The 18,782-nt window shown below is 31.5% G+C and overlaps 2 protein-coding genes across 7 annotated transcripts in view; one reads left to right on the top strand and one right to left on the bottom strand.

The window, feature by feature from the left end:
• Positions 1-12,373, bottom strand: part of LOC109533812 (beta-arrestin-1) — a 47,772-nt gene extending 35,399 nt beyond the window's left edge. For 4 of the 5 annotated variants that reach the window (XM_048661459.1, XM_048661458.1, XM_019899254.2 and 1 more), the window contains exon 1: positions 8,599-8,679. In XM_048661459.1, coding sequence (XP_048517416.1) covers positions 8,599-8,664 — 66 coding nt within the window. In that variant the 5' untranslated portion in view covers positions 8,665-8,679. Of the gene's footprint in view, positions 1-8,598; positions 8,680-12,120 lie in introns of those variants that run through there. The other variant, XM_048661462.1, reaches the window with a different exon arrangement.
• A 1,165-nt stretch (positions 12,374-13,538) lies between these two features.
• Positions 13,539-18,327, top strand: LOC109533865 (ras-related protein Rab6). 2 transcript variants are annotated; one of them, XM_019899371.2, is made up of 6 exons: positions 13,539-13,760; positions 14,494-14,552; positions 14,973-15,132; positions 15,189-15,394; positions 15,506-15,572; positions 17,538-18,327. In XM_019899371.2, the coding sequence occupies exons 1-6, from the start codon at positions 13,691-13,693 to the stop codon at positions 17,606-17,608; spliced, it is 633 nt and encodes a 210-aa protein (XP_019754930.1). In that variant the 5' UTR covers positions 13,539-13,690; the 3' UTR covers positions 17,609-18,327. The 2 variants fall into 2 exon arrangements, with proteins under 2 accessions (XP_019754930.1, XP_019754931.1); XM_019899372.2 differs by lacking the exon at positions 17,538-18,327 and adding an exon at positions 15,727-17,410 and having other exon boundaries at positions 13,541-13,760.
• The last annotated feature ends 455 nt before the right edge of the window (positions 18,328-18,782 follow it).

The raw sequence follows: 18,782 nt of genomic DNA, 5'->3' as shown, positions 1-18,782 counted from the left end.
TAGCTAATAATCAGATACTATGTTCTAACGGTGATGCACACCTCACCTCAAATTGGTAAATCAGTCAGGATATCAAGTTCTAGTTAATTTTGATAAAACGCCTAAGCTTTAGATTATTGTTATCTAATAGCCGTAGGCTAAATGTAGGCCAGACGAATGAATAGTGACGCACTTTATCCCTTAGGAGGGCAAGCTTTTGGATACTAAATTAAACATAACATATTACATGGTATTAAAAAGTAATAAAAATGATTGATTTTCTATGAACATCTTATAAATATACGTTTAAATCTACGTAAAAGGGCTAAAGTAAGATTACAATATGAATTTGAAATGTTTTGCCGCTCAGTGAGTTCGGAGAGTATGAATATGAAATATCTTCCCATAATATAAACCAATTTATTATCTAGTTAGGGGTAAAGCGACATTTAAAACATAGCATGTTTCTCTGGGTGCTATTTCCTATCAATCAAAATCAGAAGTGAATAAATATTATTCAGGGCTCGAGCCAATCACTTTTATGAAGTAGGCAACCTGTGGTATCTACGAAAACAACAAACAAATCTGCAGCTGGGATTAGTTTGTTTTAAACCAGAATGACGTCAGTCGATTCTTGACCACGTAATAAACGCCCGCTTGGTATTAAATTTCAAGTCATTACCATTTCAATTATTGTTAGAAGTATATTCACCAAGAATGTATCGTAAAAATGATGTTATAAATAGATTTAATTAAATCGCAAGTTACACAGTTGCGCTGTCTGTTTACGAGTGTAAAAATCAAAATTGTTGTTGAATAGAAAAAGCTAAGTATATATATTCATTGAATAGCAGTAGCAGTACTTCAAATCCGCTCTCGGACGCACCCAAAAATCAAAATTCATAATTAGCAAATGGATAAATCAATCAAAATATCGAATATTAATCAAAACATTCTAACTAAAAAGTGTACCAAAAAGTGTACGCGTTAAATAAATAAAATCAAATTAAACGATTCTTTATAAAATCTGTCACTCAATTATTTGAGCACTTCATATGAACATTAATAATTAAAATTCAAACTACCAGCAGTTTTTCCCAAAAATGCTTCAACATTTCCTAAAAGGGCTAATCTAAGTTATTAAACATTTCTTACTACCCTGCTTTCCCCAGTTCGAACTTTCAAACATGCGAATCAAGCGACAAATCCCAAAAATACCAGAAAAAAAATAGAAAGATTAATTATCTATAACTTAGATATTGGGTAAAGGACGCTACTACTTATAGATTGATTAATAATTGACATGTTCAAGTGTCATTGAAGTTGACACATTAATTTTTGTTCGAATAACATTATGAGGCTCAGACTTCAGCATGAAATTTGTCAAAAGTGTTTAAAAATTATATTTTCCAAATCACTGAACAATGAATATGCAAACTGTGTAAAACAATCATTTTAGTTACAGTTTCTTAATTGGAAGCCAGAAAAACGTAAGGCTCTAAAAATATCTACAAAAAATCCGCCTGCCTTCTAGCAGAGATGATGTAATACGGTTCAAATTTTCGTAGAATAAATTTTTTTATTTAATTTATATCAGGATAGTATGTTTGTATTAATAGAATGTTCTCACAAAGTAATCGTATAATGGAGCTTTATATGGACTCGACTTTTCCGCGCAACATGTCTGATTTTGAGAAGGACTTTCAGTCCTAATAAATATAAACAGCAGTATGCTCAGGAATAGAAGTATTTAATCTCACTTTTAAAACCTAATTACAACTTAAATGTGATTTTTAAGCTTTTACTCGAATCTAAAAAAACACATTCCATAAAAATACTACTGACTACATGGATTAATCCAGTGGAGCTGGGCTCCGAGTGAGCTTAGGATGTGGATAAAATTTCATGTGCATTTCAAAATGCATCAAATGTTTTATTAAATTAAAAATCTAGAAGAAATCTAAAATAAAGATCTAGAATTTATTTATTATGCCCGCTGTTCAATTGCCTTCTTAAGCTCATTTTCTAATAGGAATCGGCTTGGCATTAAAATTTGTTTATTGGTGTATTCGATAAATATTTCCTATTGAAACTAAATTGATTCCACAAAACTTCGAAATTTCCAATAACATCTTCCTGAAAGCCATTAAGTAGTTAATTGAGATCGCGACCCCGTCGTTAAGTATCCAACATTTTAGTGCACAAATCGATTGGGTCACAAGAATCATTATTACATTATACTCGTAATGTAATAGGGGAAGGATTTCCAAGGGTCAGAGATGCTTCCTCTATCAGCTCCCATCTACTGGTTAACTAATATGCTTTAATAATTCCAATAGTATGGTAAAACTTACATTTTAGATTTGCAGAGAGTTTAAGAGAAGAAGTCTAAGAGGTGGAATGTTCGTATTATAGACAATTGCGACTAAGGCGATTATTTAGTTTCTTTGAGATGTTACGTACAGATAAGTTAATGAAAACGCCTCTTAAATATTCCCAAACGTCGACTAATAAATTCGAATACATTTCTATGAAAACTGACGACTACTATGGAACATCGTCATGCTAATTTGATTAATCATTCAATTGAACTGAAAATGAGATTCAAAACAATGCTACATAATGTAATACGAAACATGCATACAAAAGGTAGTTTAAATTATATTATGGAAATCCTGCTTATGGGGGCCTATGGTACGATGTCGGCAAAATAATATATAAATTAAAACCACTACGACCTGTTACTTGCCATTTACATATACGTTTTAATTTTCGGAATATTTAAAATATTCATCTTGAGAGAATGGACATAAGTAAATCACACGTCTTCCTTCTAACAACAGCTTTATACAATCTAATGCATCTACACGTAACAAAAGTACATTGACAATATTCTGTAAACATTTTTTAGCCTTGTTTTAAATACTTTGCATATTGAGCTTAATTGCCGATTCGTTATTCCATGGAAACAAGGCGTACTAGTAGCTAGGCTTATTACTTAATGACTTTTCTTCTCCCAAAGGAGTTATTTAATTATATTAATAATAAATATCGTGTTTTTGTGCCTGACTATGAGTAAAAATGAGATGTTCTCAAATCACCGCTTTTTTTCAGGCAGGTTCAGTAATATGATGTTTAAAACTCATTTGTGTTTTTCACATATCGTTCAAAACTCCAAATATATAAAGAAGAAACAAGACTAAACGATCAATTAACGGATTTAACAGTAAGAAAATATACTCAGCAGAGTTTCCCAAACAGCGTTCCGCTTAGTGCTAGGAATTTTGAAAAATCTGAAATTCGAATACTCGTTTAGTGGTTTATGCAAATAGTAAAATTATTCGAATACTCGAATATCTATCGAATATTCGAATAATCGAGTATTTGAATACTCGAATATTCAACTAGTGAAGAAATTGTAAGTACGTAATTTCAATGTGATGATCAAAAATCTTGTAAATATACAGGATTTTTCACAGCCACCCCCGCTAACTTTTCAAATGGCATAATAGCATGTGTGGCACATCTAATTTCTTTATGCCTCAATTTTATGCAAATACACAAAATAAATAATTGAACACATTCCTTATAAAATAAAGAAATTGTTGTAGAATATGAATAATTTATTTTATAAAAGTATACAAAGTGCATATAAAGATATTTCCACCTTGCGAGTTTGATAATGTTGGCGTATTCCAGTATTCGAATATTCTAATTTCGAAGTCTTCAGCAATAAATGCAGAAAGAAGAATGCGAACGAAAAGGAAAAAAGCATATATTACTCCTAGGACCTGGGCCTCACCGAGTGCCATAAAAAATTATCAAGCATTTATTATTTATTATAAGCAATACGCTGCCTATTGTTCAATGAATCCTACGGATGTGCACGAGCATATTTAATTTTAATAATTGTAGTAATTTAAAAAAATAAATTGTAAAATACGTACCTATTAAGTACATTATAAGTGGGTTAGTATTGCGTTGCTTCATTTTTTTTATACCGAATTAAACTATAAATCGAGTTAGCTTTTGCTCATAAAAGTATTTTGCGGATTTTATACACTTAATGGAATGTATATGTTGTACTTTGAGAGAACATTTTCAATAACATTTTTATGTGCCATTTAAGACCATTTTTACAGTTTTTTTACAGCCTGATTGCTTAGTCGCTGCCATTCTGATAGACTGTTCAATATGCATTTTCACTATACTAAGATAATTGTCTGCAATATTCTACAAATGGAAAAACCAAAAAGATCACGTTACACCTGATAAGTGAATTGTTTCCAATGATATCAGATAATAATATCGATCAGTCAATACACGTAGTTTTAACGTAATTATTGTGCTTCACATAATACTTATGAGATCAACCTAAAAAAATGAATAGTAGGAAGTGATGAATCAATTTTGTTCCATCAAATGGCTTTTGCATGATTCATCTTCGTAGTCATAGCATTCTTACAATTAGGTGTCACGCAATTTTTATTGAATTCTAAAATGCAATTCCATGCATTATCTGAGCAATGCATATATAGGTATTCAAAACGTTTTTCCGGCAAATTGTGTAACTATAGTAGATGTAACTTTAAATATTTGCAATACTGTACTGGATTGTATACAAGAATAAATATAATATGCATTCACAAACACTGAGAATTGAATAATTTGATTTATTCCGCCTAAAAGAGGTGTCCATGATCTTATAACAAGTACTGTGGCAGTCATGAGTTACTTTATTAAAAAATGAAAAATTAATCAATCCTGAATACTTTATATTCTCAAAGACAAGCTTAGTTCCCTCTCAAACGCAAACCGTGAGCCTATTACTGAATGTCAACTAAGTGGACAAAGTGCTTATTCGGATGAACAGAGATATGGAAACAGTATCGGAAGAGAGAATCATGGATAATCCAGTCCAGATAGGTACAGAATTAAGTTATAGCCGAAACTGTATAAGGATAATGAAAAATTTCAGGGTATTAGATCAATCAATGGAGCGATATAATCATGAAGATTTCTGTAGTTGCTTAATGCATATTAAGGAGTAAGAAGAACATTCTGATACTTCAGTCGAGTCGAGGGAATATGGCTGAAACACGTTTTGTATCAAAAAGGCATTTGTATGCAAAAATCCCGATAATCGATTTTCAACTACTTCTAACTCGCCAATATAATTTGCTCCATTTACATATAATAAAGCAACAACATTTTCCAAAAGCTGATCTAAACCGTCTTTTAACGTTTAGTTCCTATCCTAAGAACCGTCAATTGATATTGAACTTGATGGGTTTGCCGAATAAATATTAACTATCATTGAAATATTTAGAAAAGCATTTACATATACATTGAATGTAAATATTGTATTTGTCGGTATGTTCAATGACGAATTTAGTTTAAATGATGTTCGTTATGGGTACAATTGCAGTATAACTAACTTGAACACTAAACTTTTGAAATGATTACCTACGACTTATGACCAATTAAAATAAACAAAATGGAGATCCTATTTTCTTGAGCATTTTTATTATCTCCATGTATGTAATTCGATACATAAAATCGCTATAGTTTCTCTTAAAGTCAACATTACATACAAATTAAAAAACAATCATCTTAAAATGATGATATAAAGGCTTTAGAAGCTTTATAGAACGTGCATTACTTACATCGTTTAGGGACAACTTTGGACATTTTCGGATATCGAAATTATAGGTGTGATTCAGTATTTCGGGTAGTAGTTTCAGCCTTGCATCTCTTTTTTGACCCCCTTTATGACGAAAATATTTTGCATTGATCGTATTTAACAAAGTTAAACATTTAACATATCTGCCGAAGTATTTACGAGTTTTTTCTAATCTAGCCACGAAAAATGATCAGGCGACTAAATTCAGATTGAAATTTTCTATTGGGAGACTTATTTGGAGACCCATGCGTAACTTATTTATCGTGTAGAAAAAAACTTATGTGGATCGTTGTGCTTAGCGTTTACAAAAAGTCCGTTAATCATGTATCTCCCCAAAGAGAGAATTACAGCTATTTTAGCACCCATCAGTTGCATGTCCTGAGAGAAAAAAAACGACAATTGTACACATAAAAGGTCTCAAAGAATGGTACAATGGATTTAACAATAACGGCTGTATATATTAGAAATAGAACCGGGCATGAATAAATACCTTGCGGCACGCCTACACTTATAGGTAGTTGGGTTGAACTGTAGGTGACCCTCTCATTATTTTCTACAAAATGAATTCAAATCTATTGTGTTTCATGTCAGGAAAATTTTTAGCCATTCTGGCGCCCTTCCAACTATACTGAAGGAACACCACATAAACACTAAATATTTACGTGTATAAATCAAGCATTTCCGTTCAAGGAAGCAAAGATAAAACAACTGAACAAACATGCAATTTAGAACAAATAATATTAGTTGTATAACAAAATAAGAGCCACCCGAATGAATTAATAGGTTTATATAGGACATTTTATTTTATGTTAAAATCTTTATATTTATAGGCATTTTTCAAATTTAATAGCTTAAACTCGTTCAGCGGTTGGATATTTCGATTCAGCCTTTTGTAGTAATTTTAAAAGCTGCCTACATATGTTTTAAATATCCATTCGTACTTCATATTTCATACTACATACCACAAACCCGATATAAATATCAATTGCGAATGTTTTAAAATGCTGTGCTGAAAATTGTGAAAATTGTAAAGTCAGCTGGTGCAAAATTAAGTGAAAATTCATATCTGAATAACCACTCCCTATTAGCAAATAAAAATAGTTCGATACAAAAAATAATGTGATTTATGGTACATCACAAATAAATATATACATTTCGCATGCAAAAATGTGCGACTTAATGAGATAAATTACATATCAAAATATCAATTAACAGTTTCCTTCATATTACGCTCACACAATGAAACCACAAAAAGTTTTTACCTACAGTAAATATGGAAAAATTAACATTATATTAATAGTGAACATAAAGTTTAGTTTTTTAGATTGATTGATTTGACTCATAATCCAAGAAACAAAGAAGGGTCTATGTATTCTGATAGGTAAATGCACCAATAATAAACACGAAAACAACTGATAAGCCCGTATGCGACACATATTTTATAGGTAACAAAGCATTGATAGGACTATCATAAAAATAATTTCTTTTAGTTACTGCGAACACATAAAGTGAGCGCATTAAATAATTTTATGATCGATTTTAAAATGAGTATGGGGAAAATCTGTTGTCTCAACTTTCAGGTGCCGTTCCAACACGTTTAATTGCGAAAAAGTTACTGCTTTCAAAATATATTTATGGTGTACTATATTTTTTGATTAACCCATTTTATTTGAAATATCTAACTACATATTTCTAAAAAATAAAGAACAAAAAACATGGAATTTAATTTAATGTTAAATGCTCATAGTATTTTCATAAAAAGTATTTTGTCCCATAAGAAGTATTTGTTTTATTAGTATATTAGTAGTGACACAATTCTCATTTATCTCGTCTTTAGCTTCATTGTAAAGCCATGAATAATAAATATTTTTGTCCCAGAGCCACTTTAGAATTTATGTTTTCATAATGTTTTACTATCTACTGTTTGCATTATTCAATTAGTCATCAATTTCATTTTTCTCCCTTAGTTGTTCTCTTTTCGTTAACAATAAACTGATAATGAAATATAGAATTATGTATGTAAAAGCTTCGAAAATGGAATAATTCTACCTGCCATTATATCGTTGAGATATAAGAAGAACTAGCACTAAATTTTATTTCAAAGTGTTGCGAATTACAGTTGGATTATTTTTTTACGCCAATTGCAACAGAATCCGCAGTCCAGTTGACGCTACTACAGTACCGATCTTGACCCAATTGAACTAGGCCGGAGAAATTACGTTACATCGGATATTTACAACAATAAAAAAGAACGATAAAAACAGGCCTGATGTTTTTATCGTTCTTTGATTTTTCGTTCCTGACCAGAGTTATCAACTAAATTCTATGTGTGGAAATAGTAAAAATCAAGTCACAAAGGTGATAGAAAAATTGAAGATCCACAATCCTTGGTACTCAGAAGATATAGTTTATCATATTTTTCGCACAAATTTTGATGACGAAAATGAATTACTATCCCGTAAATCATTGTACCTACTTCTTCACATTAATCACATTTTATGTAATGCAACAGTTTGCATAGTAAACTATTGAATACAGCGTATTAAACTACATAGTTACAAATTAAAATTTAGTAACACGTATTGCTCTATTAATTGACAAGTTCTTTACTATTTTTTTGTCTGTACTATGTTGACCTTCAACAAGCTACAACTATGGTTTCAGGAAAATTAGGCATTGCCTGGAAATTAGTAGGCATTTATGAACAGCTAAGGCAATTGAAAATTAGTTAGTCTTTCAAGGGCATTAGAGGAAACTTGATATTACCAATTATGTATGGATTGAATACAAAGCCGAATTGAAAATACATACCGTGCATTTAATTTATTTTAAATGAATGTTCAACCACCAAGTGAACAAGTGAAAACTCTAGCGATAATAATTTCAATTAAAATATCTTTAATTGTGGTATCTAAATCACTAAACTAACAATTTACCTGAGTAAAAAGGATTAACTGAGAAAAAATCACAAAAACTCGGTTTAAGCATATAGCTGTGATCATATCTAAGTCGGAATTTATCGTTTTTGAGCTCATTTATATCTGTTATCAAAGTGTGTTGTGCATGTATTTAATGAACGCACATACTATATTAAACAATACATGTTATTATTCTCTCAAAATGTATTGTTTAGTTAGCATGTAGGTAGGCATTTGTTTTGACAATATTTGGCATATAAATACAGCTGTAATACGCAATAGCAAAAATAAGTAAGCCATAAGTAAGTAAGTAATAACTCGCTTTTCAGAGTTTTAGCCAGTAACGCGATATAAACGTATTTAAAACTGAACCATGTTGAATAAAATATGTCAGACAATATTACTGATAGACACTGTACGAAAGTGTTAGTGGCGACTGATTTCGGTTTGGAGATTTAAATTAGTCTTCGAAGTCCTCGGACTTAACTGCACCACTTTTTTGCTGTGGTGCTATTTAAATGTGACGATTTTTGCAACTCGCGCAATTTATGGAGAATGTATCACATGGAGATGTATCACATTCTCCATAAATAATAAATACATTTAAATAATCTTCGTTTCTATAATTTAAGAGTCCGAGCATAATTATTAATTATTTTCAAAAGGTAACTGACAGCTGTCAGCGTTTCTTTGGCATTTGATTGTATTAACAATGCCCACTTTCGTCATGGTAGCTAAGAGTGACAGGATTTAAAATGGGGTGTGGCAAAATAGCCATTTGAAAACATTAGATTGACAATATTTCGAAAACTAAACACTTTTGGAATAGACAACTTTACCGAAACTTACCCTTATTTTTAATACTAAATAAGATACAATTATCAAAAATGGGGTTTCCATTTGAAAAACTTTATTTTGGGCCGTTTTCGCGGCGTCATTTTTAGACTTATTTTTTTAACCCTTTGTATTAATAGTTATCAACATTTTGCCGAAATTCCATTAAAGTAAGTCCTTTTCATCAATAAATGCGACTCAAATCAAGTATCTCATACTCCCTTATATGTAGGAAAAATGAATAATTATTCGAGTGGCTGCAACAGTAATTCTTTACATAAAATATCAAATATATCAAAAACGATTAGACTTAGGGATAGGATATTATATATGAAATATATTCAGAATTTGGAGTAGAATTCAAAAATGTAATAATATATAGGGTGTTTCATTTAAAATAAGCAAGTTGATACCTACTTCCGGTATGACCGGAAGTGTGGCCATCTTGAAAATATTTTCAGCCGCTTGTCCCCATTCACTTTGGTACTGTCCAATTTTCAAATTTCTCCTTTAGAACTTTGGCCACCCTGTTTTTGCATCTAATTTGAAATTCAGAGAAAAATGTTAAATACAAAAGTTGTTTAAATTAGCTGCAAAAACGGGGTGGCCAAAGTTCGAACAATATTGATAATTAACTCAAAAACAGTTGAAAATCATTCTAGAATATTTATATCGAATAGGCTTAGAATTGTGCGAATAGTTCGAATATGCAATAAAAACTATGGCATTCGACTTAAAAAAAAGGTAAGTTTGGTCTGCCACTTGAATTTGAGACACCCTGTATCAATAGGTATTATTTTAAAATAAACTAGACGTGAGTATCTACAACTTCTGTATCTAACATTTTTCTCTAAATTTCCAATTAGATTCAAAAATGGGGTGGCCAAAGTTCAATCAATAATCCTGTACATACTAATACAGGAGCAACCTATTGAATTGACCACAAATGAGGAGTTGAAACCAATGTTTTAACAATGATAATCCCAATTTTATATCCAGTCTTCGTAGTTGGTTCGTGGATTCAGTGTGGTTCTGAGCTTCGCAACAAAAAAAGAAGCAGACTAGAAATTAGTACTCGTGGGGATTTGCGGTCGTTGCTCGCAAACATTGAGCCGGACATAAATATACCCATAACATCCCTTGAGGTTGATTCAAGTCATTAATTTATTTTGAACTTGAAGTTGTAATTTGGAAAAAAATTCTTGAAAAAATGTTTTATGTATATTTTATTTTTACGTCACTATTGACCATTCAAGATATGAAAGTTAAACTTTGAATTTGTCTATTATACATTTATGTAGTTGTTATCCAGAGTCCGTGGAAAAGTTTTGACTATGATCCGGGGTCCGTGAGCCAAAAGAGTTATCGGTTGCTTGTGATCCAATTTTTTACTTAGTAGGTACTTGAAATCCTGACCACTTTTGTGCGAACGGAATGCTGTCTTGGAAAGCCCTTAGCCGTTTTAGTCATTTTACTCCCATCTAAACGATGATTTCCATTGAAATGGAAATAAAAGAAATTAAAAAAATACTTCTAATAATTAAAAAATACGGTGGCGTAATATTTTTTCCTTAAACAAATTCGGAAGCGTGCAGGTACGCACGCCACTGGCAAAAATTAACAATTTTTTTATTGCGAAACATGCGCTTTATTCCTACAATTGATCTGTGTAAAATTTTGTTAAATGTCAACAGCCTGTAAATACGTAACAAAATGTTTTGGGGCTATCGTCTATATAGCAAATTAGGGTTATTCGGGCCTAGAATACGTGGATAAAATAATATCCGTTCCCCATGAAATACCTTGAACCTATATAAAAATGCACATTTGCATAGGAGTCAGTCAGGAGAGTCAGATAGTCAGGAGGAACTCAATATTAAATACATATATTATTTTATTTGTATTCGCATGGGATCTCTCAATTGCAATTCGATGTGAAGAAGCTACTGGCAAAACTGGGCTAAATTATTTTTCATTTAGTGAATATTTTGCATTGGATGAACATACTTTGGCCCTGAGGTCCTTAGCTTAACAATAATATTAACATTGAATAAACTAAGAATTGAAAACAAGCAGTGTCATAGCTGTTGTTCTGCTTACTAGTAGTCAATGGTTGAGTTGGTGAGGATTTATCTTAATTACAAGAAACATTTGAGCAGGTTGCTAGTTAAATTGAATGATCTACAAACAAATATACGTATCTAAATTAGTTTACTACTCTCAATTCCATAGTGATGCAAATGAATGATAACCTACAGAGTATACTTAAGCTAGGATTTACTTTTATTGCTTATGGTAGAGTGAGGAAAGGTGCAAGTTCTCCGTTTGCAGATTTTGAAAACATCATAAATTATATCACGATGTTGTCATAAAATACTATCCATAACCTCACCAGCAAATGCAACACAGAAGTAAAATTGACATGTTAAAGCTTATTCAAATGGAAATTTGTCCAATTGATTTGATCCTAGTTTAAATAAACAGTAATATTAAATATTTATAGAAGATATAAGTGGATGTACTTAAGGTTAGAAGCATGTGTGGACTATTTATAAAACCTCAATATCAACTAAAAAATATCCGAACGTTTGTTTATATTAGTGAAACCCATTTCTCACAGCATGAGCTTCATGATGAAGGATTCAAATCTTTTTGAAAAGCTGGAGATATTAATTAAATAATAGATAGATGATTTAATTAACTTACGTCTGCAGTATTTTCCTAATAATCTCAAAATCGACGATTCACACGTACAAGTTCAAAAACCACTGTTTTTCGCCTCCACTTTGACTAGGTTAGATGGGATGTATTTCCCTCTCTCCAACACACAACCGCTAATTTTCTTGGTGAATAGCCCACTAAAAACCACGATGAAAATTTTTTCGCAAATGACGTTTATCTATCTGAAACCCGACGGTCCATCCAACCTAAACGGAATCAGACGGAATGAGAAAAGTGGAATACACTAGTGACTAGTGACAGTAGTGACTAGCCGGTAATTTCAATAAATTAATGACCTGGTCTCGCTCAAGTTCCTATCTCTTTCACCCTTATGTAGCCTGATTGCGAAACAAACAATAATCGATACAGAAAAATTGAATTGAAGACAGGAAAAAGGATCAAAGAGTAGGGCGGTAATTTTATTTCAAATGTGGAATCGAGGCACTTGTCTTTATCTATGGCCAGTTGCTGACCAATTTTACTTAAAACTTTACAGGTAAATCCAGGCGTTACCTGCAAGTGTCAGTTTTTTTCTGCCAAACACACATATAGTCTTCAAACGTCAAAATTTGAATTATTTTAGTTCTAAATCCAAAAATGTTAGATGTTCCTATAATTCATCTTTTCTTTGGCATAAAAAGCATTTTTTTTCTCTCTCACTAAGTGCAAGATGATACAAAAAGAGACGACTAACAATCTGTTTTTTTTTAAATTAAAATTAAAAGCATATGCAAATTGGATCTTTATTCCGTCTTGAAGGGGAGCCCAAAAACCAGCGTGTTTTCGAACCCTAGGGATTACTATCTTAATGGAATACTATTATGATATACAATAATATACTGTAATATGTGGCTGACGACATTCGGGTCAGTCAGGACTCCCGACCCAACACAACGCCACTGACCTCCGCAGCAGCGTTGCCAATCGTAACTAAAAGCCATAGATGACGACAACTAACAGCTACATTTTTGTATAATTGTTGAAAATGCCTCACTTGTCACTACTAGTATGTTAAGGCTGCGGTTACACTGTCAGTGCTTTTGTACGAATTAGTGCACGCTACTACTGCACACTATAACAGTATAAGCGATGGTTTGTTTAATGGATCAATACATTTTAACAATATTATTAATTTAGTTTGACGAAGCGTGATATGGATTTACAATATTTGTATGTACATTTTACAAAATAAGGACCAGAAAAGCGTGTTTTTATTAAATTTTGCAATTGAAGAAAGCTGAAATCATGGAAATTTAAAAGTTAATTCAAAACTCCTGCTCCAAAACGTTAAAAAATGGTCTGATTTTCGGTCAATAAACGTAAATTTCATTCAGTTCTAGTCGCGCCCACTGGAACAGCGGCAAACAGAATTCTACAGTTTGGAATGAAGATTCCAATCTATAACCTCTGTGATCTGTGACTGTCATTGTTGCAGAGAAGAGACACGGATAGGGTTTTGTGGTAGGATTAGGCAGTTGTGAGTGTTCTGTGATAAATTACACTGTATATTTGGATTGTTGAGTAAATTAAAAGAGAATTTCAATTAAATACCGCGATGTCGACGTCGGGCGATTTTGGCAATCCTCTAAGAAAATTTAAGTTAGTTTTTCTAGGAGAACAGAGTGGTAAGTAAGTGACGTTTGTCTTGATGAGTTGTAAACTTTTAGTTCAGGCGTAGTCAAAATGATCAATAAATAATGATTCCCTTTTCGTAATATGCAGCTTTATGATGCCCGGTCGATTTTTTATAATTTACCTAAATATTCCAACGTATTATTCCCTTAAATTTTTCATACATTATTTAGGACACAGAATGTCATCCAGAACTTTATTTACAGTCTCATACTTGCTCTGGTACATGATCGAAATCACAAAAAAGAAACAAAAACCCTCTAATTAAGAAATCCAATTCTTTAAGTCCTGATATACATTTACAAAATAGTTAGCTGGTGAATCAAGAGAAAAAATGACATAGTCAAATGTATACCTAATACTCAATAATTCTTACATCAAAACCCGATGTTCTATTTAAGTATTTTAAAACGTGGTTTAATATTTATTTTTAATTTACCTAAAAAATATTTGATAATACAACTGCCCTATTTCCGTGCAATAGGCAAAGTGCATTTGTGGGGGTCAGCGACTCATTCATGTTATTGATTGTCCATGCAGTTATTTTAATGAGATTACATTTATTCAGCAATTTTTTAAATAGAAACTCTGCTTTCTTGTTAACTTCGGCGTCCAAGTCTTATTATATCTAACTTTGACTTAGGTGATATTCCAAAGGGACACAAAAAGTGTTCTAAATTCTCATGATTTCAACATAAACTAAATTGATATTTTCATCTTTTTCAGTGGGTAAAACTTCTCTAATTACGAGATTTATGTATGATAGTTTTGATAATACTTATCAGGTAAGGCAAAAATTTATTAATTCACTCTTTTGTAGCAAGTTTGCATCTTCAATAATCTCAGCTATTTTTTATAATTTGGTTTCTGGCCCTTAAAAACCGAATAATTATAACATTACAAAAAGCAAAATGTTGTTAAGCAAATAGTTGCCACCGTTGCAATTAGCTTTTTATGACAGAGTAATTTAATAATTTTTACTTAATAATCCAAAAACATGAAAACACACTTTAAGATAATAAAGTACTTATCAATATAGCTAGACTGAGTCATTGTGTTTTTTTTTAATCGGTCAGATCTTGATAAACAATTATTTTGTTCTGCTTAATCTGATTCTATTTTACTGTTATGTATTTGTTGTGATTGAAGTCAGGCTGCATAAAACTAGGACTGACTCGAAATTTAATTGTTATACTAATTTATAGGCAACAATAGGAATCGATTTTCTGTCAAAAACAATGTATTTAGAAGACAGAACAGTCCGACTGCAGCTGTGGGACACTGCTGGACAAGAACGGTTCAGATCGTTAATTCCTTCGTACATTCGAGATTCCACAGTGGCTGTAGTAGTTTATGACATTACAAGTAGGCTCATTCATAAGTTTCGGATTAACATTACAACCAACCGAGCACCTTTTTAGATGCAAATTCGTTTCATCAAACATCAAAATGGATTGATGATGTAAGAACTGAAAGAGGTAGTGATGTAATAATAATGCTCGTTGGCAATAAAACTGACCTCTCAGACAAGAGGCAGGTCAGCACCGAGGAAGGAGAACGCAAAGCTAAAGAACTAAATGTTATGTTTATTGAAACTAGTGCCAAAGCAGGATATAATGTTAAGCAAGTGAGTTTGTCTGATATATATATTAGCCAGTTTGTTCGCACTTTCCTGCTCCTGTTTTGTCCTAACAAGAATTTCAAAGCTAATTTAATGGCAATTGTTATTGTCTTTCAGTTATTTAGACGTGTAGCTGCTGCCCTGCCCGGTATGGATTCAACGGAAAATAAACCCCCAGAAGACAGTATCCTTTTTCTGAACTTGTGCATGCTTTTACCAAACCATAAGTTCCAATCTGAATTATTTATTCATAGATATGGCTTTGCATGCCTCAATATATTTCTGCATGTACATCATTTGTTTGTTTTTTATTTTATTTTCCTTAATGAAATGATCAGTGCAAGAAGTTGTTCTGAAAGACACACCCAATGAAGTGAAAGATCCTGATGGAGGCTGTGCATGCTGATTTTAATTTTAAACGTTGTACCTAAGTTTATACATTGGTTGCTTGACAATAATATGTTGACAGAAGAATGTCTAAGATTTTCAATTTTACTTTTCTTCAAATAATTTGCAATAGTCAATATAACGGAGTCTTAACAGTCATTTAAATTTAACATTTAATACAGTTAAGCCTATGTTTAAAGCACAAAAATGCCATAAATAACGTACTCTTTGATCTATAAAGCCAGTGTTCAATTATGACACATTAAATGGCTTACCTAAGAAGTATTGTCGACCAATCATATGTATTCTGTTTATATATGTTTATTTTGTAAAAAAAATATTTGTTTTTTACATTGCTGCCTTACTTAGGAATTTTAGGTTATTTGTAGATTATTTTGTACGATTTCCGAATTCTCGACAAGTTTTCTCTTGAAAATCGGCAAAAATATGTTAAATTCAAATGTCAGGCACCCAGTAGTAGAGTTCTTCAAAACTATATTCATCATAAATTAATTTTGTTTCTAATTGAACAAAGCCTTCGTTATTTGATGATTCTAACACATCAGCAGAAATTGAAAATGGTATCTTTTAAAGTGTTTATGGTTGCAATTCGTTTTTGCGTAGCTGAACAAGCAATAATATATTCGTAAATTTTTGTGCAATACTATAGAGATTATCATACAGTGATCGAAAGTGTTAGTAATATTGCAATAGGTTTTGACAATTTCAAGATGAAAATATAATTTAAATATTTATAACACATCAATTAGTATTAACGCCTGTGGAATTAATTAATCACTGTGATGTTTTTATATTTGCCTCACCATTTATCAGCTTTAGTAGATACTTTTTCTATATGTATTGAAAACTTTACATCTGCCTGAATGTGTAAAATAGCAAGCTCCACTTGAATATGCCTCCCAGTGTATATTGCTCAAAATTTTGTAAACATTGCTATAGTATTATCCTTCTATGTGCATTTATATCACTTAGTAATTTATTTATTTTTAATGTATTTATAGTAAATAACTAACTTAATTATTTTTGCAGTAGAGGTCAATATATTTCAACAAATTCATGTACTGTTTCGTTAGTTTAAAATTAGTAACATTATTTTTTAATTTTTCACTTTGGACCCAAATTATTGATTTTCAGAACAATTCCCTTAAAAAAGTTCTTTGTTCCCAATTTTCGTTATAAAAAGATTATTATTTACCAAGAAAACATTTATCTGGTTCGAACTGTAGTAAAACTAACACTATCTAATATGAACAAAAGCAGGTTACAGGCGAAACTCACCTTTTTCTATTGCTAACTACCTGAAGCCATGTATTCGGAAGAAACTGCAGGATATATATTTTTAAGCTCAAGCGTATAAATGTTATCACAATAAATTAATTTCTTTATGTTGCAAAGGCTACTGCTTTCTTCATTAATGTTAATTTAAATGCAACAGAAGTCAATTATAATTATTATATTATAAGAAAGTAGTAAATTATTGCTTCAACCACTTAAAATATATTTTACTAACGTATAAAGTACACTTTGTTTTAGAGTTTTGCAAACGTTTGTACTTAGCTTTTGTATGCAATTTGTAGCCTGAACGCCCACGAAATAAATTTAATATCAAAACTCTTCATTAGTTTGTATATTCTTGCTTTCATTACCTGCATATAAATATATTGGCTTGAGTTTGTAGTTGGTGCTTATTTAAATGCATATTGCACTGTTTTTAACATTTTCCTTAATTCATGATTTCTAGCTGTCGACCTCCAAACTCAGCCTCAGCTGCAGAATGACCAACAAGACTCCGAAGGTGGTTGCATGTGCTAAATCGTGCCATCATCCAGCAAATATTTTTAGGTTCAAGGAAAGTAGTCTCTGCCTGTATTTAATGTTATAAAGTATTCTATTGCACTAGACATTTTTTATATTCCTGCACAATATAATTGCAAAAATAAATTAACAAAATTATTTTAGAACGTAGGATCCCCAAGTATTAATGATTCATTAGTTATGCTAATAATTGGGTTGTTTGAGGCTAGTATTAGTAGTGTGGGAGACACGATGGGTCCCGCGAGTAGGCCTTAAATGCCCCTTTCGCCATTGTTTGAGACTAAATGAAAAATTATTTTTTTGATAGGTTCTAAGGTCTCATTTTTATATGGAGGTCTAGTGTAATAGAGTCCTAATCGCTATAAGTGTGATATTCTAAATATTGACAAACTGCACTACGTATTGTGGCAAGGGACATGCATTCACAATTATTGCAATCATAATGTGTAACTTAATAAATATCTTATCATTACCGTTTTTGTCGCTCTTTTTAAGTTCAAATTACTGTACAGCTCAATCAATTTTATACATCACCATGCTTGTTACGATTTTTAGAAATAATATATGTGAAATAAATATGTTCTGGTTATATATCTTTAGAATTATATGGTTTGGCATTGCCATATATTTATAGTTCAAATTAATTTATATTGTATTTTTTTTGCTTCAATAAACACCTTTTAAGCAAAGCGCCTCTAATGGGGTGAACATGGCAAGTGGGGTCATTTGTTGTCTCGGAAATACCAGTTTTCTAAACAAAATACTTACACTTCATTAGAACATGGTGCAAGAATGAAAACCCGTTTCAAAAGCGTCCAATGTTCAAAAATTAATTCTGAAAAAATCAGAAAAGAAAACGAAATTCGCTTGAAATATACATCAAAAGCTTCGACGAGATCGACTGCTAGAACCCATATTTTAAAAAAAGAAAAAAGGTTTATTTAATATTTCACCCGCGGTCAGAATAAGATATATAACGAATTTCAATATAAAGTGCAATTCTTTTATTTGCGTTCGAAGTTTAAATAATCTAGAACTTTAAGGGGACACCCAAAAACATTGGGGTTCCTTCCCAAGTATTCCTCTGTAAACTGGTATGCAGAAAATTATGTAACTTGTAATACCAATAATTTCTTAATGGTGCCCATACATATTTTTTGTTTAAGATTCC

Source organism: Dendroctonus ponderosae, unplaced genomic scaffold, assembly GCF_020466585.1.
Source record: "Dendroctonus ponderosae isolate FM_Combo_2020 unplaced genomic scaffold, Dpon_F_20191213v2 Dpon_F_20191213_1, whole genome shotgun sequence".
In the NCBI taxonomy this organism is placed as follows: Eukaryota; Metazoa; Arthropoda; class Insecta; order Coleoptera; family Curculionidae; genus Dendroctonus; species Dendroctonus ponderosae.
The sequence above is the reverse complement of the archived record's forward strand: the minus strand, read 5'-3'. Positions and strand labels throughout refer to the sequence as shown.